Source organism: Pseudophryne corroboree, chromosome 11 (genome assembly GCF_028390025.1).
Source record: "Pseudophryne corroboree isolate aPseCor3 chromosome 11, aPseCor3.hap2, whole genome shotgun sequence".
NCBI lineage: Eukaryota > Metazoa > Chordata > Amphibia > Anura > Myobatrachidae > Pseudophryne > Pseudophryne corroboree.
The window spans coordinates 108,488,772-108,511,171 of record NC_086454.1 but is presented as its reverse complement, the minus strand read 5'-3'; the positions used below and the strand labels follow the sequence as shown (position 1 = coordinate 108,511,171).

Below are 22,400 nucleotides of genomic sequence, written 5' to 3'. Positions count from 1 at the left end.
ATATGAAAATATGTTTGTAAGAACAGGGCTGTAGAGAGGTGGGCCGGGCCCAGGTACTTTTGTGGCGCATGGCCTAATCACTGGAAGTGTTGCCACGTCCTTTTATGAAAAAGAAAAAAATATTTTCAGCGCCGCTGCACGCAAAACAGGGGGGCACCATTGTGTCCTTCAGCCAGGGTTAAAGTCAGATGGAGGCACGCTCAGTGTGATTGCTCTCACCCCCCCTCCCAGAGGTGATTGCTGCTGCTAGGCTTGAGCAGCCTTCCTGGCCACACTACAGACCATCCAGCACACAGCAGCATTTGTTGCTGCTGACAGGTAACGTAGGGGGGGCAGTGGAAGACCCGGGCCTCTGCCGAGCCACCCCATCAGCCCCGGTAATTAGTACCCGACTCCCTCTCAGCAGCAGTGTGTATGAATACTGTAATTCTACCAACATCTCACACCTTTAATAGATATTACTAAATTGTTGTGTAGCTCCAAAACATTTCCTGCATTTCTTGGCTGTTATCTCCTCTTAGCGTTGTATAAAAGAATATTAATAAAACACTAACAAATGTAATCCTTATCTATTATTGTATCCCTTTATCCACCCTCTACCACTCATAACCATCGACACTTCACTTAAGCAAGGTGTCACACTTGAATGAAGGCTGTGCTTCTCCAGCTAGAACGTTCAGTGTTTGAATTACTGCTGCAATGACAAATTAAAATGAAAGGGAAACACTCCCACATCATGGAGCAGCACAGATCTAATCGCTGGGCTGCGGTTTTTGCTGTCCTGCGTTCAGATAGTCGCCACCTACAGTGGGAGTGTATTTTCGCTGTGCAAGTGTGCAATGCTATGTGTATGCTGAGCTGCTAAAATCCAGTGAGTGCAGACTCTGTGCAGCCCAGGACTTACACCTACAGTGCGATGAGAACAGGCTGATCGGGGCCGGAGCTGACGTCAGACACCCTCCCTGAAAACGCTTGGGCATGCCTGCGTTTTTCCAAACACTCCCAGTAAAAAGTCAATTACCACCCACAAACGGCTTCCTCCTGTCAATCACCTTGCGAACGCCCGTGCGAACCGATTTTTCGCACCATCCTGCCACTGACCAGCTTTGTTGTTGTCCAACACGTGTGCGCATTGCGGTACATACGCAAGCGCATTTAGTACCTGATCGCCGGCTGTGCGAAAATGATCTGAATTACCCCCATGGTTAGATAATGTCCATGACAGATATACATCCAAGCGCACGGTACTTTCAGCCATTTCAGAATTAAAGACCACTGACAGGTTTAAAGTCTAGTGTGTATAGGGCCTAATTCAGATCTGATTGCTGCAGCAAATTTGTTCTATAACGGGCAAAACCATGGTGGTCATTCCGAGTTGATCGCTAGCTGCATTCGTACGCTGTGCAGCGATGAGGCAAAATCGGCACTTCTGCGCATGCGTATGTGGTGCAATGCGCATGTGCGATGTACTATTTTCACACAGGGTCTAGTGAAGCTTTTCAGTCGCACTGCTGGCCGCAGAGTGATTGACATGAAGTGGGCGTTTCTGGGTGTCAACTGACCATTTTCAGGGAGTGTTCGAAAAAACGCAGGCGTGCCAGGAAAAACGCAGGCGTGGCAGGGCGTGTTTGTGACGTCAAAACAGGAACTGAACAGTCTGAAGTCATCGCAAGCGCTGAGTAGGTATTGAGCTACTCTAAAACTGCACACAAAAAAATTGCTGCTGCTCTGCGATCCTTTCGTTCGCTCTTCTGCTAAGCTAAAATACACTCCCAGTGGGAGGCGGCATAGTGTTTGCACGGCTGCTAAAAACTGCAAGCGAGCGAACAACTCGGAATGACCACCCATGTGCACTGCAGGAGGGGCAGATATAACATGTGCAGAGAGAGATAGATTTGGGTGGGGTGTGTTCAAACCGAAATATAAATTGCAGTGTAAAAATAAAGCAGCCAGTATTTACCCTGCACAGAAACAATATAACCCACCCAAATCTAACTTTCTCTGCACGTTATGTCTGCCCCACCTGCAGTGCACATGGGCCCTCATTCCGAGTTGTTCGCTCGCTAGCTGCTTTTAGCAGCATTGCACACGCTAGGCCGCCGCCCTCTGGAAGTGTAGCTTAGCTTAGCAGAATTGCGAACGAAAGAGTAGCAAAACTGCTACTAAATAATTCTTTGCAGTTTCTGAGTAGCTCCGGACCTACTCACAGATTGCGATCAGCTCAGTCCGTTTAGTTCCTGGTTTGACGTCACAAACACGCCCTGCGTTTGGCCAGCCAGTCCCCCGTTTCTCCAGACACTCCCGTGTTTTTCCCTGACACGCCTGCGTTTTTTTGCAAACGCCGGGAAAACGCTGAGTTACCACCCAGAAACGTCCCTTTCCTGTCAATCATTTACCGAACAGCAGTGAGACTGAAAAGCGTCGCTGAAGCCACAGCAAAACTGCTAAGTTTTGTGTTAAATAACTAAGCGCATGCGCCCTGCGTGCCTTGCGCATGCGCATTACCAACAAATCGCAGCATAGCGAAAATCGGCAACGAGCGAACAACTCGAAATGACCCCCATGGTTTTGCCCATTAGAGAACAAATTTGCTGCTGCGATCAGGTCTGAATTAGGCCCATAGTATGTTCCAGTAACACTGAACTAAGGCTGATCAGCCAGATCACAGGAGGTCCAGGTAGTGTTAGGAAAGCAATACCCAAAGGTATTCCCTGTACCCAGGCGCTAGATGGGTGGTTCCCCACAGCAGCTGTATAAGAAAGGGTTGGTCAGACCCCTAAAACAATAGATAAAACAAGTAAATACAGCGCTGGAATGGTCACATAAGCAAAAACAAGTAGTATAGGTAAAATCCTTATTTTAATAAAACATATATTAAAAAGTGGTCTGTAATAGTAGAGTATGTGTATCTAATTTGAACTTTCACATGATTTTCAAATATCAATCATGATAGGTGTTTTTCAAATGTCAATAAAGTCCTTGTAGAAGGTAAATGTTACGAGACCTGTTCCTATGATAGTCCCCTTGCATGTAAGGACCCTTTGTCCTATCCGTGAGTTTATAGTTACCACCGGCGTCCCTTGAGGTAATTAGGCGAAGCTGCGTCCGCAAATTTGCAGTTCCTCAGAGAATGGTAAATGTGGCTCCTCCACGGTACGTGTAGGTTCTTTTAAGGGTCCAAGTTGTTAAAAGGCAATTGCGGGGGCTTGGTCCAGGTCCAGTCCTTCCAAGGTTTAGGCAAACACACTATCAGGCAAGTCCCACCAACGCGTTTCGTTGCTTGCATGCAACTTTTTCAAGGACCTTGAAAAAGTTGCATGCAAGCAACGAAACGCGTTGGTGGGACTTGCCTGATAGTGTGTTTGCCTAAACCTTGGAAGGACTGGACCTGGACCAAGCCCCCGCAATTGCCTTTTAACAACTTGGACCCTTAAAAGAACCTACACGTACCGTGGAGGAGCCACATTTACCATTCTCTGAGGAACTGCAAATTTGCGGACGCAGCTTCGCCTAATTACCTCAAGGGACGCCGGTGGTAACTATAAACTCACGGATAGGACAAAGGGTCCTTACATGCAAGGGGACTATCATAGGAACAGGTCTCGTAACATTTACCTTCTACAAGGACTTTATTGACATTTGAAAAACACCTATCATGATTGATATTTGAAAATCATGTGAAAGTTCAAATTAGATACACATACTCTACTATTACAGACCACTTTTTAATATATGTTTTATTAAAATAAGGATTTTACCTATACTACTTGTTTTTGCTTATGTGACCATTCCAGCGCTGTATTTACTTGTTTTGTCCAGGTAGTGTGTTGGTCAGACCACAACACACACAGGCAGACTGCACATAAGAAAATCTTACAATCTGATCAGTATGCAGGGCCGGTTCTACGCCTTTCTGCGCCCCGGGCGGGTAGTATGGGCGTGGCTTCATACAGGGGGCGTGGTCAGTTACGCCCCCTGTACAGTAGTAGCGCCGCTGAAATGCTGTGCGGTGCGCGATGACGTCATCGCGCACCGCACAGCAAAGGTCCTCTGCACGAAGGGAAACTAGACGCGTAGCGTCTAGTTCCCTTCGTGGAGAGGACCTTTGCTGTGCGGTGCGCAATGACGTCATCACGCGCCGCACAGTAAAGGTCCTCTCCACGAAGGGAAACTAGACGCTACGCATCTAGTTCCCTTCACGGCGGGACGCCCTTCATAGCGGGACGCAGCGGGGGGCACCCGGCACAGCAGTAGCGGATCTTGCCATGGTGCGGCGCCCTCCAGATGGCGCCGGCGCCCCAGGCAAAAGTCCTGCTTGCCCGTGGCAAGATCCGCTACTGTCAGTATGACCTACTTGATCAACGTTGGTGTCAGTTTTGGTCTAAGAAAATTAAGCTTGCCATTAATATTGCATGGATGACTTGCAAGTTTTCCACAGATACTAAGGGTGTAAGCAAGAGGAGCATCAAAACATATGGGGGGAGAGTTATCAAATCTTGTGGAGAGAAAAAGTGGACAAGCTGCTAAAAGCAACCAGTCAGTGCTAGATATTTATAAAATATATTTGAAATTAATAAATTTCGCAAACAGGCAGCAGCAGAGAACATTAGCAATACGTACAGAGCAGCTACAGTGTGACTGATGAATCTTATGAGGCCACTCACATCACAAGCCTACACCAGAGGCACTCATCTCTGCAGTCTTCTCCTGCTAGCCTGACAACTACACATTCGCTAGAGCAGGGGTGGGGAACCTTTTTTCTACCAAGGGCCATTTGGATATGTATAAAATCCTTCGGGGGCCATACAAAAATGATCAACTTAAAAATTAGCCTGCCCCCATTAGATATGACCCCTAGTAGCGCCGCTTTCACACACACACACATTAAAAGGAAGAAAAAACACAATACTCACCAGCCCCGCTCCTGCTTCCGGACCCATGCCCTCTGCCTGGCTGCCCGCTCCTCAGAACTATGGGAGAGACGTCAGGACATCTCTCCCTTAACACCGCACAGGCACACACGCACACTGCCAGAGTCGGAAGCCGGAGCTCAGGAGTGAGCTCCTACCTCTGGCTGCTGTGGAGGGGAACAAGCCGGGCGCCCGCTAGTAACAAAATCTCAGCATGCGCCCGGCATCTCCCTTGGTTAGGTGAGCCTGGGAGGGCTGGATCAAGTGGCTTTGCGGGCCTTATACGGCCCTCGGGCCTGAGGTTCCCCACCCCTTCGCTAGAATTTACAGCGCTCATATAGTCTGCCCTCCTAAGAGGAAAGGGGCAGTAGGTGAGGGGTGCTGTAGAGATGAGTTAGGAGGAGGGCTGGTAAGTTTTGTTGAAAAGATGTGGGAGTGGATTCCAAAGGTGAGGAGCAGCATAAGAGAAATCTTGAAATCAGAAGTGAGAAGTAATAATCAGTGGGCATACAAGAAGGCAGCTGTTGCCAGAGTGGATAGGAGTGAGGGAGTTTGGACGGAGAGGAAGATTGGATGTTGCCAACAGGTAGGGGCGAGCCAGATTGGTGGAATAAGGGTAGAGACAGAGAATAAGCGATTGGTAAGGTAAGGTAAAACCAGGGGAGTCGGGTGTCATGGTGTAGAGCGTTTGCAATGAGAGAGGTTGGTCCATGGTGTAATATTAATATGTCTAAAGAAAACAATTGCTTCCCCAACAAATAGAAATGTATTATGCAACTAAACATTTTAGTCCTTATGTACTTTAAACAACTCATTTATCTAATAATATTCATGCAGTGAATCCTGTGGCGTGTACCACTCACCTCAAATACAATGACGAATGCAAGTCTTACAGCAAATATATGCCAGAACTGCACAGAGTGACTGTAATCATCAGCTGTACGGTAGTCACGATATCTGCATAAAGGGGAAACAAGTGTAAGTGGCAGATCCAAGTGTGCTGGAAGCTGTGTGCTGAGGGAGCATGAGTAGGTTTGTGATATAGAGAGGGGTGTATGCGGGGGGATCCGGTCTGAAGATCGACAGTGTCTAGGTCGACAATGTTTAGGTCGACCACTATAGGTCGACAGTCACTAGGTCGACATGGATGGAAGTTCGACAGGGTTTCTAGGTCGACATGTGCTAGGTCGACAGGTCTAAAGGTCGACATGAGTTTTTCACATTTTTTTTCTTTTTTTGAATTTTTTCATACTTAACGATCCACGTGGACTACGATTGGAACGGTAAAGTGTGCCGAGCGAAGCGAAGGCACCATGCCCGAAGCATGGCGAGCGAAGCGAGTCATGCGAGGGGACGCGGTGCACTAATTTGGGATCCCGGTCACTCTACGAAGAAAACGACACCAAAAAAAATAAAAATAAAAATCCTCATGTCGACCTTTAGACCTGTCGACCTAGCACATGTCGACCTAGAAACCCTGTCGACCTTCCATCCATGTCGACCTAGTGACTGTCGACCTATAGTGGTCGACCTAAACATTGTCGACCTAGACACTGTCGATTTGATGAACCACACCTGTATGCGGGTAGGTATACGCAGGGAGTAGGGAGGATATGAGTGGGTGTGTGATGTAGAGAGGGGTGTATGTAGGTAGGTATACACAGGGAGTAGGGAGGATATTAGTAGGTGTGTGATGTAGAGAGGGGTGTATGTAGGTAGGTATACACAGGGAGTAGGGAGGATATGAGTAGGTGTGTTATATAGAGAGGGGTGTATTTAGGTAGGTATACACAGGGAAGAGGGAAGATAGGAGTGGGTGTGTGATGTAGAGAGGGATGTATGTTGGTAGGTATACACAGGGAGGAGGGAGGATATGAGTGGGTGTGTGATATGGATTAGGGTGTTTGTAGGTAGGTATACACAGGGAGTAGGGAGGATATGAGTAGGTGTGTGATATAGAGAGGGGTGTATGTAGGTAGGAATACGCAGGGAGTAGGGAAGATATGAGTAGGTGTGTAATGTAGAGAGGGGTGTATGTTGGTAGGTATACATAGGGAGTATGGAGGATATGAGTGGGTGTGTGATGTAGAGAGGGGTGTATGTAGGTAGGTATAACACAGGGAGGAGGGAGGATATTAGTAGGTTGTGTGATATAGATAGGGGTGTATGTTGGTAAGTATACACAGGGAGGAGGGAGGATATGAGTGGGTGTGTGATGTAGAGAGGGTTGTATGTAGGTAAGTATACACAGGGCGGAGGAAAGATATGAGTGGGTGTGTGATGTAGAGAGGGGTGTATGTAGGTAAGTATACACAGGGAGGAGGGAGGATATAAGTGGGTGTGTGATATAGAGAGGGGTGTATGTAGGTAGGTATACGAAGGGAGTAGGGAAGATATGAGTGGGTGTGTGATATAGAGAGGGGTGTTTGTTGGTAGGTATACATAGGGAGTAGGGAGGAAATGAGTAAGTGTGTTATATAGAGAGGGGTATATGTTGGTAGGTATACATAGGGAGTAGCGAGGATATGAGTGGGTGTGTGATGTAGAGAGGGGTGTATGTAGGTAGGTATACACAAACTGTAGGGAGGATATGAGTGGCTGTGTGATGTAGAGAGGGGTGTATGTAGGTAGTTATAACACAGGGAGGAGGGAGGATATTAGTAGGTTGTGTGATATAGATAGGGGTGTATGTTGGTAAGTATACACAAGGAGGAGGGAGGATATGAGTGGGTGTGTGATGTAGAGAGGGGTGTATGTAGGTAAGTATACACAGGGAGGAGGGAGGATATGAGAGGGTGTGTGAAATAGAGAGGGGTGTATATAGGTAGGTATACACAGAGAAAAGGGAGGATAGGAGTGGGTGTGTGATGTAGAGAGGGGTGTATGTAGGTAGGTATACATAGGGAGTAGGGAGGATATGAGCAGGTGTGTTATACAGAGAGGGGTGTATGTTGATAGGCATACACAGGGCGGATGGAGGATATGACTGGGTGTGTGATGTAGAGAGGGGTGTATGTAGGTAGGTATACACAGGCAGTAGGGAGGATATGAGTTGGTGTGTTATATAGTGAGGGGTGTATATAGGTAGTTTTACACAGAGAAGAGGGAGGATAGGAGTGGGTGTGTGATGTAGAGAGGGGTGTATGTAGGTAGGTATACACATGGAGTAGGGAGGATGTGAGTGGGTGTGTGACATAGAGAGGGGTGTATGCGGGGGGTAGGTATACATAGGGAGTAGGGAGGATATGAGTAGGTGTGTTATATAGAGAGGGGTGTATGTTGGTAGGTATACATAGGGAGTAGGGAGGATATGAGTGGGTGTGTGATGTAGAGAGGGGTGTATGTTGGTAGGTATACACAAACAGTAGGGAGGATATGAGTAGGTGTGTTATATAGAGAGGGGTGTATGTAGGTAGGTATACACAGGGAGGGGGGAGGATATTAGTAGGTATACATAGGGAGTAGGGAGGATATGAGTGGGTGTGTGATGTAGAGAGGGGTGTATGTTGGTAGGTATACACAAACAGTAGGGAGGATATGAGTAGGTGTGTTATATAGAGAGGGGTGTATGTAGGTAGGTATACACAGGGATGGGGGAGGATATTAGTGGATGTGTGATATAGATAGGGGTGTATGTTGGTAAGTATACACAGGGAGGAGGGAGGATATTAGTAGGTGTGTGATATAGATAGGGGTGTATGTAGGTAGGTATACACAGGGAGTATATTAGTAGGTGTGTGATATAGAGAGGGGTGTATGTTGGTAGGTATGCACAGGGAGTAGGGAGGATAGGAGTGGGTGTGTGATGTAGAGAGGAGTGTATGTAGGTAGGTATACACAGGCAGTAGGGAGGATATGAGTAGATGTGTTATATAGAGAGGGGTGTATATGTATATAGGTAGGTATACACAGAGAAGAGGGAGGATATGAGTGGGTGTGTGATGTAGAGAGGGGTGTATGTAGGTAGGTATACATAGGGAGTAGGGAGGATATGAGTAGGTGTGTTATATAGAGAGGGGTGTATGTTGGTAGGCATACACAGGGCGGATGGAGGATATGACTGGGTGTGTGATGTAGAGAGGGGTGTATGTAGGTAGGTATACACAGGCAGTAGGGAGGATATTAGTCGGTGTGTTATATAGTGAGGGGTGTATATAGGTAGGTATACACAGAGAAGAGGGAGGATAGGAGTGGGTGTGTGATGTAGAGAGGGGTGTATGTAGGTAGGTATACACAGGGAGTAGAGAGGATGTGAGTGGGTGTGTGACATAGAGAGGGGTGTATGCGGGTACGCATACACAGGGAGGAGGGAAGATATGAGTGGGTGTGTGATGTAGAGAGGGGTGTTTGTTGGTAGGTATACATAGGGAGTAGGGAGGATATGAGTCGGTGTGTTATATAGAGAGGGGTGTATGTTGGTAGGTATACATAGGGAGTAGGGAGGATATGAGTGGGTGTGTGATGTAGAGAGGGGTGTATGTTGGTAGGTATACACAAACAGTAGGGAGAATATGAGTAGGTGTGTTATATAGAGAGGGGTGTATGTAGGTAGGTATACACAGGGATGGGGGAGAATATTAGTAGGTGTGTGATATAGATAAGGGTGTATGTAGGTAGGTATACACAGGGAGTAGGGAGGATATGAGTGGGTATGTGATATAGAGAGGGGTGTATGTAGGTAGGTATACACAGGGAGTAGGGAGGATATTAGTAGGTGTGTGATATAGAGAGGGGTGTATGTAGGTAGGTATACACAGGCAGTAGGGAGGATATGAGTCGGTGTGTTATATAGTGAGGGGTGTATATAGGTAGGTATACACAGAGAAGAGGGAGGATAGGAGTGGGTGTGTGATGTAGAGAGGGGTGTATGTAGGTAGGTATACACAGGGAGTAGGGAGGATGTGAGTGGGTTTGTGACATAGAGAGGGGTGTATGCGGGTACGCATACACAGGGAGGAGGGAAGATATGAGTGGGTGTGTGATGTAGAGAGGGGTGTTTGTTGGTAGGTATACATAGGGAGTAGGGAAGATATGAGTCGGTGTGTTATATAGAGAGGGGTGTATGTTGGTAGTATACATAGGGAGTAGGGAGGATATGAGTGGGTGTGTGATGTAGAGAGGGGTGTATGTTGGTAGGTATACACAAACAGTAGGGAGGATATGAGTAGGTGTGTTATATAGAGAGGGGTGTATGTAGGTAGGTATACACAGGGATGGGGGAGGATATTAGTAGGTGTGTGATATAGATAAGGGTGTATGTAGGTAGGTATACATAGGGAGTAGGGAGGATATGAGTCGGTGTGTTATATAGAGAGGGGTGTATGTTGGTAGGTATACATAGGGAGTAGGGAGGATATGAGTGGGTGTGTGATGTAGAGAGGGGCGTATGTTGGTAGGTATACACAAACAGTAGGGAGGATATGAGTAGGTGTGTTATATAGAGAGGGGTGTATGTAGGTAGGTATACACAGGGATGGGGGAGGATATTAGTAGGTGTGTGATATAGATAAGGGTGTATGTAGGTAGGTATACATAGGGAGTAGGGAGGATATGAGTCGGTGTGTTATATAGAGAGGGGTGTATGTTGGTAGGTATACATAGGGAGTAGGGAGGATATGAGTGGGTGTGTGATGTAGAGAGGGGTGTATGTTGGTAGGTATACACAAACAGTAGGGAGGATATGAGTAGGTGTGTTATATAGAGAGGGGTGTATTTAGGTAGGTATACACAGGGAGGAGGGAAGATATGAGTGGGTGTGTGATGTAGAGAGGGGTGTTTGTTGGTAGGTATACATAGGGAGTAGGGAAGATATGAGTCGGTGTGTTATATAGAGAGGGGTGTATGTTGGTAGGTATACATAGGGAGTAGGGAGGATATGAGTGGGTGTGTGATGTAGAGAGGGGTGTATGTTGGTAGGTATACACAAACAGTAGGGAGGATATGAGTAGGTGTGTTATATAGAGAGGGGTGTATGTAGGTAGGTATACACAGGGATGGGGGAGGATATTAGTAGGTGTGTGATATAGATAAGGGTGTATGTAGGTAGGTATACACAGGGATGGGGGAGGATATTAGTGGATGTGTGATATAGATAGGGGTGTATGTTGGTAAGTATACACAGGGAGGAGGGAGGATATTAGTAGGTGTGTGATATAGATAAGGGTGTATGTAGGTAGGTATACACAGGGAGTAGGGAGGATATGAGTGGGTATGTGATATAGAGAGGGGTGTATGTTGGTAGGTATACACAGGGAGGAGGGAGGACATGAGTGGGTGTGTGATATAGAGAGGAGTGTATGTAGGTAGGTATACGAAGGGAGTAGGGAAGATATGAGTGGGTGTGTGATGTAGAGAGGGGTGTTTGTTGGTAGGTATACATAGGGAGTAGGGAGGATATGAGTAGGTGTGTTATATAGAGATGGGTATATGTAGGTAGGTATACACAGGGAGTAGGGAGGATGTGAGTGGGTGTGTGACATAGAGAGGGCTGTATGCGGGTAGGCATACACAGGGAGGAGGGAGGATATGAGTGGGAGTGTGTTATAGAGAGGGGTGTATGTAGGTAGGTATACATAGGGAGTAGAGAGGATATGAGTAGGTGTGTTATATAGAGAGGGGTGTATGTTGGTAGGCATACACAGGGAGGATGGAGGATATAACTGGGTGTGTGATGTAGAGAGGGGTGTATGCAGGTCGGTACAGGCAGTAGGGACGATATGAGTCGGTGTGTTATATAGAGAGGGGTGTATGTAGGTAGGGAGGGAGTAGGGAGGATATGAGTGGGTGTGTGATGTAGAGAGGGGTGTATGTAGGTAGGTATACACAGGGAGGAGGGAAAATATGAGTGGGTGTGTGATATAGATAGGGGAGTATGTAGGTAGGTATACACAGGGATTAGGGAGGATATGAGTGGGTGTGTGATATAGAGAGGGGTGTATGTAGGTAGGTATACACAGGCAGTAGGGAGGATAGGAGTGGGTGTGTGATATAGAGTGGGGTGTATGTATGTAAGTATGCACAGGGAGTAGGGAGGATATGAGTAGGTGTGTGATATAGATAGGGGTGTATGTAGGTAGGTATACACATGAAGTAGGGAGGATATGAGTGGGAGTGTGTTATAGAGAGGGGTGTATGTAGGTAGGTATACATAGGGAGTAGAGAGGATATGAGTAGGTGTGTTATATAGAGAGGGGTGTATGTTGATAGGCATACACAGGGAGGATGGATAATATGACTGGGTGTGTGATGTAGAGATGGGTGTATGTAGGGAGGATATGAGTCGGTGTGTTATATAGAGAGGGGTGTATGTAGGTAGGGAGGGAGTAGGGAGGATATGAGTCGGTGTGTGATGTAAAGAGGGGTGTATTATGTAGGTAGGTATACACAGGGAGGAGGGAAAATACGAGTGTGTGTGTGATATGGATTGGGGTGTATCTAGGTAGGTATACACAGGCAGTAGGGAGGATAGGAGTAGGTGTGTGATATAGAGTGGGGTGTATGTAGGTAGGTATGCACAGGGAGTAGGGAGGATATGAGTAGGTGTGTGATATAGAGTGGGGTGTATGTAGGTAGGTATACACAGGGAGTAGGGAGGATATGAGTAGGTGTGTGATATAGATAGGGGTGTATGTAGGTAGGTATGCACAGGCAGTAGGGAGGATAGGATTGGGTGTGTGATATAGAGAGGGGTGTATGTAGGTAGGTATACACAGGCAATAGGGAGGATAGGAGTGGGTGTGTGATATAGAGAGGGGTGTATGTAGGTAGGTATGCACAGGCAGTAGGGAGGATAGGATTGGGTGTGTGATATAGAGAGGGGTGTATGTAGGTAGGTATACACAGGCAGTAGGGAGGATAGGAGTGGGTGTGTGATATAGAGAGGGGTGTAGGTAGGTAGGTATACACAGGCAGTAGGGAGGATAGGAGTGGGTGTGTGATATAGAGAGGGGTGTATGTAGGTAGGTATGCACAGGCAGTAGGGAGGATATGAGTAGGTGTGTGATATAGATAGGGGTATATGTAGGTAGGTATGCACAGGCAGTAGGGAGGATAGGAGTGGGTGTGTGATAGAGAGGGGTGTATGTAGGTAGGTATGCACAGGGAGTAGGGAGGATATGAGTAGGTGTGTGATATAGAGTGGGGTGTATGTAGGTAGGTATACACAGGGAGTAGGGAGGATATGAGTAGGTGTGTGATATAGATAGGGGTGTATGTAGGTAGGTATGCACAGGCAGAGGCAGTAGGGAGGATAGGATTGGGTGTGTGATATAGAGAGGGGTGTATGTAGGTAGGTATACACAGGCAGTAGGGAGGATAGGAGTGGGTGTGTGATATAGAGAGGGGTGTATGTAGGTAGGTATGCACAGGCAGTAGGGAGGATATGATTGGGTGTGTGATATAGAGAGGGGTGTATGTAGGTAGGTATACACAGGCAGTAGGGAGGATAGGAGTGGGTGTGTGATATAGAGAGGGGTGTATGTAGGTAGGTATACACAGGTAGTAGGGAGGATAGGAGTGGGTGTGTGATATAGATAGGGGTATATGTAGGTAGGTATGCACAGGCAGTAGGGAGGATATGAGTGGGTGTGTGATATAGAGAGGGGTGTATGTAGTTAGGTGTACACAGGCAGTAGGGAGGATAGGAGTGGGTGTGTGATATAGAGGGGTATATGTAGGTAGGTATGCACAGGGAGTAGGGAGGATATGAGTGGGTGTGTGATATAGAGAGGGGTATATGTAGGTAGGTATGCACAGGCAGTAGGGAGGATATGAGTGGGTGTGTGATATAGAGAGGGGTGTATGTAGTTAGGTGTACACAGGCAGTAGGGAGGATAGGAGTGGGTGTGTGATATAGAGGGGTATATGTAGGTAGGTATGCACAGGGAGTAGGGAGGATATGAGTGGGTGTGTGATATAGAGAGGGGTGTATGTAGTTAGGTGTACACAGGCAGTAGGGAGGATAGGAGTGGGTGTGTGATATAGAGGGGTATATGTAGGTAGGTATGCACAGGGAGTAGGGAGGATATGAGTGGGTGTGTGATATAGAGAGGGGTATATGTAGGTAGGTATGCACAGGCAGTAGGGAGGATAGGAGTGGGTGTGTGATATAGAGGGGTATATGTAGGTAGGTATGCACAGGGAGTAGGGAGGATATGAGTGGGTGTGTGATATAGAGAGGGGTGTATGTAGTTAGGTATACACAGGCAGTAGGGAGGATAGGAGTGGGTGTGTGAAATAGAGGGGTGTGTGTTGTTAGGTATGCACAGGGAGTAGGGAGGATAGGAGTGGGTGTGTAATTTGGAGGGGGTGTACGCTGGTAGACATGAACAGGTTGAAGGTAAGTGTTAAGTAGATATATGTCAGAGGAAGGTACTACAGAGGCAGCTGTCCATTGGTAACATTTCTGTCAATAAAAGGACATGTTATAACAGTAATAACCACATGGGCTCCAGCATGTGCTTTAGAATACTGACAATAGGAGAAAGTCTATACAGAAGGACAAGTAGTGTAGTTGCCAAAATTGTTCTTATACCTTCTTGCAGCAAGATATGGATGTAGGTGAAGTTACCTGCATTCTGTGACATTTGAGTATACTGATTGTGAGACTTGGGTCAGCCTCTCAAAGTCCCGAGTGTGGAATATGGACAGACTCTGGTTAATGTAACCTGTGAGACAGCTGAGAGAAAGACAGATACTTTACAATCATTTATAATGATAATAGTTATAATGATAATTCCTCCTTATTAAATATCTGCATCGCTAAAATTCACTTCTATCTCCAAAGCAGATTATTCAGTCCTGCCTTTCTTTCCATCTTCTCTGCGAGCTATTTCCCTCCTGCTTTTACTGTATAGTACTTGCTGTTTTACTGTATTTTACGGACAGCCAAGGATTAGATAGAAAGTAACAGGGAACATTTCTGCCACAGCTCTGTGATTATAGACAGGGAGTCCACCAAACGGTTGCACAAAGGGATCAACACAATTAGGGGCCTAATTCAGACCTGATCGCAACAGCAAAATTGTTCTCTAATGGGCAAAACTATGAGGGTAATTCAGACCTGATCGCTGGGCTGCTAAAATTGTTGTCCTGCGTTCAGATAGTCGCTGCCCAAGGGGAGTGTATATTCGCCGTGCATGTGTGCGATCACGTGTATGCCAAGCTGCTAAAGATCCCTCAGTCAGCGGACAGCTGCAAATCCGTTCACACCTCACTCACTGTTGATTGATTTTTCTACTGTGTGCAGTCTGTGTACAGCCCAGGACTTACTCCTACAGTGCTATGAGAACGGGCTGATCGGGGCCGGAGCTGACGTTATTTTGTCTAAAATTTGCTAAACTACAGTATACCGTAATATAAATGCTGTTTGAAATACTAATTTACATTCAGAATTTCCATTTGTGTGAACCAGACTGTCCTCTTTGCAGCCAATGGGAAGCAACTGTAATATTTTTGTTTAAACAACTATTATTTTATAGCACGATTCCTCAGAAATGCTATAGGTATAACCCAAGGATTAATAGAAACAGAGCACTACAGATCATAAGCAGTTGGGAGCAATTCCATCTAAAGGGTGCACCTCTGTAACTTGTCAATACATGTTGCTATGATATGTAAATGAAAAAACTTGTCTTTGTATTTTCAGCACGCGTGTACTGAGATTTGAAGATGTGTCGCTACTCCCCCACCCCGAACCAAATATAAAATTTGCCCCACATCCTAAAAAAAAAAAAAGGGGTGCTCATCAAAAACATCTGAATATGGGCTCAACCAGATCTTGAAACAACTTAACAGTAAATGTAATACAGTAATAGGGGAGGCAGTCAATTGACCGCCAGACGGGATCCCGGCGGTCAATATACCGATGTCGGAATCCAGACACCATCTGCAATACCAACGGTTGGAATCCGGAGCGCCGGCTGGTTTCCCCACTTGGGGGTCTACACCACCACCCAAGGGGGAGTAGAATCTTGTGTCGCCACCGGGCCCGAAGTGTGGCAAGCGCAGCGAGCAGCAGGAGAGTGGAGTACTTACTGGACCTTGGACAGGGGAAAGGCTGACCAGACGATTGTAACGTGGACGAGGGAACCAGGTTCCGGAGCCAGTTACCCTAAGGTTACATCCGAACGCCCGTAAAACACTCTTATCTGGTAATCCTCCACCCATATCACCCTCCAATTGGGTGAAAACATTTAAAGAAAAGAGACTTGCATTTTATGTGTGTGACATTTGTTTCATCTATACTTGAATGTTTATTGTATTAAATTTTCCCTATATAAATATACTACACTATATGCTTTTTATCTGTTTCCTTGCATATGGAACCAGTTCAAGAATTTATGCATATATGAAGTATTAAGGGAAGCATTGTTTTCTTTTTTCCACGTTAAAGGGATTTAACTTGCCACATTTGATATCCACCTATTAAGCGCACCCTATTGTACCTACTCCATACATGTTCACGTATACACTTCGGTATAAGGGAATACCATTGGTGCAAAGGGGGTAGCTGCTTGTATCCTGAGTTGGCGCCACATTAGCTTTTATACCTTCTTTACACCATGACACACTGCGCTCGCCGCCAGGATCCCGGCATCGATCTCCTGACTGCCGGGATCTCAAACTGATCCCAGTAATACATCAGTCAGTAGTGTAATGGAGATGGTCATTGTATGCTGCCAATTACAGTTGTGCTTTTGGACCTTTTAGAGATATGTAGGCTACAGTACCAGCTGGAAATGAATCAGCCATATTCACATATGTTCCCAGATTTAGCAGATATCCACGCCAAGCAGCTATTCATGATCACGACTATGGAAACCAATCCCGGGATCGGGAGCAGCGGGAAGATAATATTTTCATTGATCAACTCAATCCCGGGTATGTTAGGCTTGAGATGTTTTCAAACCTAAATCCTGGGATTGAAAAAATGAGACAAAATTGCCTTCCCTAAGGGATTTGTTTAAGATGCCAGCTGTCAAGATCCTGGCAGTCAGAATACCAATGCCGGAATCCCGACCCCGTCAAAATGCTGACAATGGAATCCCGACAGGATCAGGAGACCGACGCCAGAATCCCGAACGGAAGTATAGCGGGCGGGTTAGGGTTAGAGTCGGGGGGAGGTTAGGATTAGGCTGCGTGGAGGGGAAGTTATGGTTAGGCACTAAGGGAGGAGGATTAGGGTTAGGCTGCAGGGAAAGGGGGGGGGGGGGGATTTAGGTTTAGGCACCACCGGGGGGAGGTTAGTGTTAGGCCGTGGGAAGTGAAGGTTACTGTTAGGGGGTGGGGGAGCGGGAGGGACATACTTACCTCGCCCCAGTCAGGATTTCTTACTTCAGGATTCTGGTGTCGGCATTGTGACTGCCGGCAACCCGTCTGGCGGTCACTCATACTGATCCCCTTCCCTAATCATGACAAACAACTGCTTGAACTAATAACCTACAAAAATATTGTAATCAGAGGGCCTGTGTTAGTGAAGTATACTATGGTAACAAACATTTGTGATGCTGTAAGATCTGTACATGCGCAGGAGCCGCACTGAGCATGTGCAGATCAGGGTTGGCAATGTTGCTCGCAGTGCCCCAAAAGCCACACGAATGACACGTTGCGCCAGCAGTGTGATTTGGCCAGACAGCCGCGCATAACCTGAGGGTTACTGGGGATCACAGAAGCTGTAAGCGGACGTCCTTTGATTGAAGACGCCTCCTTCTGCTTGCATATTTTAGCAAAACACACAATGGCTGAGCGATTTTCTACCATTTCTGGGTCAGGCCCACAGTTCTATTGGGTGTAGTAGGGTATTCCGGCGCCGGTATGCTGGTCGTCGGGAGCCAGACCGCTGGCAAAGTGAAGACCACCCGTTCTATTAGGGAGGAAACCTGTGACCATGGGCTGGTACCCTCAGTCAGCAGTGCTCAGTAACAGATTTTTTTTTGGCTCTTTCCTATTTTTTATAAGCTCTATAACTTACTCAATGTCCTTCTCCCCGTGTGCGCAGGGTCCATAGGCATATTTGTATATAAGCCTAGGGATGAAGTCAGACGTGATAGCAATGACTAGGCCATTAGTGATGACAGCAAGTACACCCACAGCTTCTAGGACTTGCAGCCAGATACCTGAAGAATAAAGACATGCAGCATTATCAGAATTAACCAATAAACATTACCATATAAATTAATTATAAACATTGTATGGTCTTGACGTGTAAGCAGTGCAAACATGTGAACTAGCAGTTAGGTGATATATATATACACAGAACATGAACACCCTACCTATGTCATTTGCTTTTCTGGGCACTAGGCGGCGCTGCAGGCGGGTCATTTTGATGGCATCCAGACGGATTTCCAGCACATTGTTGAGGAAAGCAAGGAGTGGGGCCAGGGGGAAGGCAGCCACGAAGATTGTAGTGAAACTGTACTGGATGACTAGAGAGAATGAGAAAGAAATGGACCAATCAGATCAATTGTGAGAAGATAGAATCTAATTGATGCAAACATCAAGTGTACGTCTGAGACTCACCCATTTCCAGAAATTCATCAAACAAACTGAATATATGCACTTTGCCCATCCTGTAATTGGCTTTCCATGACTCCATGACATAATCTTCTGAGCCCTGCTCAACATGCACCCTGCTCATCCGAGCCTGCAGGTAGTGCACCTTGAGGCATAAGTATCTGCAAACAGGATTGATTTTCAGGTATTTGATCAGATAAATGTCCTGATTCTACATCACAAGCAAAATCGCATGCGTTATTGTGTATTGGCAGCCGCCCACTGGCGTATCTATAACAGGTGCAAGGTGTGTGGTGCACACGGGTCCCTGAGTCCATGGGGCCCCACACACCCTGCACCCATATAATTATACTTATCGCTCTGTCAGTCCGGCGTTGGCTGCAGAAATCACCGGGAATATGGCAGCCACTGCTATTATACTGGTTATTTACTTTCGCAGTAGAGATGTCCCCTGAAACGCAACATGGACACCATGTTCCCGAAGACCTGTACACGTGCAGTAGACTCTGCCACAGTCAGAGTATACTGCACCACCGGAGAGGAGGGGGCCCAATAGGAGCCTGCAATTGGCCCCATCTCTATTAAAACGCCCCTGCAAACGCCTGTCTGCGAGTTTATGCAAATGTCACTACACATTGCGCCCCTTGGGGGTCATTCCGAGTTGATCGTAGCTGTGCTAAATTTAGCACAGCTACGATCATCTTCCCTGACGTGCGGGGGGACGCCCAGCACAGGGCTAGTCCGCCCTGCATATCAGTGCCGCCCCCCCTTCCCCGCAGAAGTGCAAAGGCATCGTACAGCGGCGATGCCTTTGCACTTCAAGAGTAGCTCCCGGCCAGCGCAGCTTTAGCGTGCTGGCCGGAAGCTACTCATCGCTCCCCTGCCCGCAGCTGTTGCGTGTGACATCACGCAGCCGCTACGGCCCGCCCCCCATTCGGTCCGGCCATGCCTGCGTTGGCCGGACCGCACCCACGAAACGGCGGCCAAGTGCCGCCGTTCCGCCCCCTACCGCCCAGCGATCGCCTCTGCCTGTCAATCAGGCAGAGGCGATCGCATCCCTGCTACGGCCTTTGGCCGTCTGGTATGCGCCGGCGCACTGTGGCGCCGGCGCATGCACAGTAGGGGCCCGTTTGCTCTGCTGCGTTAAAAAGCAGCGAGCGAACGGGTCAGAATGACCCCCCTTGTGCACATTTGTGTGGCCAAATGTGCAAACACTGAGATGCCCACTTTCAGTGCCCATGCACACTGTAATAACGATTGGTGCATAACTATATGCCACCATCGGTCGCACCATGGAAAATTTGCACCACCCCTATGGTCTCCTATGTGAGCGGTGGAGTGTCTGGGAACGCAGCCGGTGACACCCCATAATATGCCCACTGCACGTCACATTTGCCTGCACTACTAGTCACCTCCCAGAAATGCCAATCATTTTTCCTCTACCTTCCTGTTATTGTCTATATTAATTGCAATAGCCCCTTTGGGCGTACACTCTGTGTAATGGATGCACAGAAGGGGTTCTTTGAAATTTCTGCACATGCACAATAGCAAATAATTGCCCAACTACATGAACATCGGCATTGCGCCTGGCTCAGTATCAGGCACAAATTGTCAGCATAGCAGGAATCGGAAAGTGTTCTCCAATGTCAGGAAAAATAAGATTTTACTCACCGGTAAATCTATTTCTCGTAGTCCGTAGTGGATGCTGGGGACTCCGTAAGGACCATGGGGAATAGCGGCTCCGCAGGAGACTGGGCACAACTAAAGAAAGCTTTAGGACTACCTGGTGTGCACTGGCTCCTCCCACTATGACCCTCCTCCAGACCTCAGTTAGGATACTGTGCCCGGAAGAGCTGACACAATAAGGAAGGATTTTGAATCCCGGGTAAGACTCATACCAGCCACACCAATCACACCGTATAACTCGTGATACAATACCCAGTTAACAGTATGATAACAACTGAGCCTCTCAACAGATGGCTCAACAATAACCCTTTAGTTAGGCAATAACTATATACAAGTATTGCAGACAATCCGCACTTGGGATGGGCGCCCAGCATCCACTACGGACTACGAGAAATAGATTTACAGGTGAGTAAAATCATATTTTCTCTAACGTCCTAAGTGGATGCTGGGGACTCCGTAAGGACCATGGGGATTATACCAAAGCTCCCAAACGGGCGGGAGAGTGCGGATGACTCTGCAGCACCGAATGAGCAAACTCTAGGTCCTCCTCAGCCAGGGTAACCAACTTGTAGACTCTTGCAAAAGTGTTTGAACCCGACCAAGTAACAGCTCGGCAAATTTGTAAAGCCGAGACCCCTCGGGCAGCCGCCCAAGAAGAGCCCACTTTCCTCGTGGAATGGGCTTATACAGATTTAGGGTGCGGCAGTCCAGCCGCAGAATGTGCAAGTTGAATCGTGCTACAGATCCAGCGAGCAATAGTCTGCTTAGAAGCAGGAGCACCCAGCTTGTTGGGTGCATACAGGATAAATAGCGAGTCAGTTTTCCTGACTCCAGCCGTCCTGGAAACATATACTTTTCAGGGCCCTGACTACGTCCAGAAACTTGGAATCCTCCAAGTCCCAAGTAACAGGCACCACAATAGGTTGGTTCACATGAAAAACTGATACCACCTTAGGAAGGAATTGGGAACGAGTCCTCAATTCCGCCTTATCCATATAAAATACAGATAAGGGCTTTTGCATGACAAAGCCGCCAATTCTGATACACGCCTGGCCGACGCCCAGGCCCACAGCATGACCACTTTCCACGTGAGGTATTGTAGCTCCACGGATTTAAGTGGCTCAACTCAATGCGACTTCAGGAAATCCAACACTACGTTGAGATCCCACGGTGCCACTGGAGGCAGAAACGGGGGCTGACTATGCAGCACTCCCTTAACAAAAGTCTGAACTTCAGGCAGTGAAGCCAGTTCTATTTTGGAAGAAAATCGATAGAGCCGAAATCTGGACCTTAATGGAACCCAATTTTAGGCCCATAGTCACCTCTGACTGTAGGAAGTGCAGAAATCGACCTAGCTGAAATTCCTCCTTTGGGGCCTTACTGGCCTCACAGCACGCAACATATTTCCGCCATATGCGGTGATAATGGTTTGCGTTCACTTCTTTCCTAGCTTTAAATAGCGTAGGGATAACTTCCTCCGGAATGCCCTTTTCCTTCAGGATCCGGCGTTCAACCGCCATGCCGTCAAACGCAGCCGCGGTACGTCTTGGAACAGACAGGCCCCCTGCTGCAGCAGGTCCTGTCTGAGCGGCAGAGGCCATGGGTCCTCTGAGATCATTTCTTGGAGTTCTGGGTACCAAGCTCTTCTTGGCCAACCCGGAACAATGAGTATAGTTCTTACTCCTCTCCTTCTTATTATTCTCATTACCCTGGGTATGAGAGGCAGAGAAGGGAACACAAACACCGACTGGTACACCCACGGTGTTACCAGAGCGTCCACAGCTATCGCCTGAGGGTGCCTTGACCTGGCGCAATATCTTTGTAGCTTTTTGTTGAGGCGGGACGCCATCATGTCCACCTGTGGCCTTTCCCAACGGTGTACAATCATTTGGAAGACTTCTGGATGAAGTCCCCACTCTCCCGGGTGGAGGTCGTGTCTGCTGAGAAAGTCTGCTTCTCAGTTGTCCACTCCGGGAATGAACACTGCTGACAGTGCTAACACATGATTTTCCGCCCATCGGAGAATCCTTGTGGCTTCTGCCATCGCCATCCTGCTTCTTGTGCCGCCCTGTCGGTTTACATGAGCGACCGCCGTGATGTTGTCTGACTGGATCAGCACCGGCCGGTGTTGAAGCAGGGGTCTAGCCTGACTTAGGGCATTGTAAATGGCCCATAGTTCCAGAACATTTATGTGTAGGGAAGTCTCCTGACTTTTCCATAGGCCTTGGAAGTTTCTTGCCTGTGTGACTGCCCCCCAGCCTTGAAGGCTGGCATCCGTGGTCACCAGGACCC

At 47.5% G+C, this 22,400-nt stretch overlaps 1 protein-coding gene across 3 annotated transcripts in view; it reads right to left on the bottom strand.

Moving 5' to 3' along the window:
- Positions 1-22,400, bottom strand: part of ANO9 (anoctamin 9) — a 129,597-nt gene that overhangs the window by 5,438 nt on the left and 101,759 nt on the right. For all 3 annotated transcript variants that reach the window (XM_063944728.1, XM_063944727.1, XM_063944729.1), the window contains 5 exons: positions 18,429-18,583; positions 18,182-18,334; positions 17,881-18,025; positions 14,479-14,586; positions 5,774-5,867 (listed from right to left, as the gene is read on the bottom strand). In XM_063944728.1, coding sequence (XP_063800798.1) covers positions 5,774-5,867; positions 14,479-14,586; positions 17,881-18,025; positions 18,182-18,334; positions 18,429-18,583 — 655 coding nt within the window. The remainder of the gene's footprint in view (positions 1-5,773; positions 5,868-14,478; positions 14,587-17,880; positions 18,026-18,181; positions 18,335-18,428; positions 18,584-22,400) is intronic.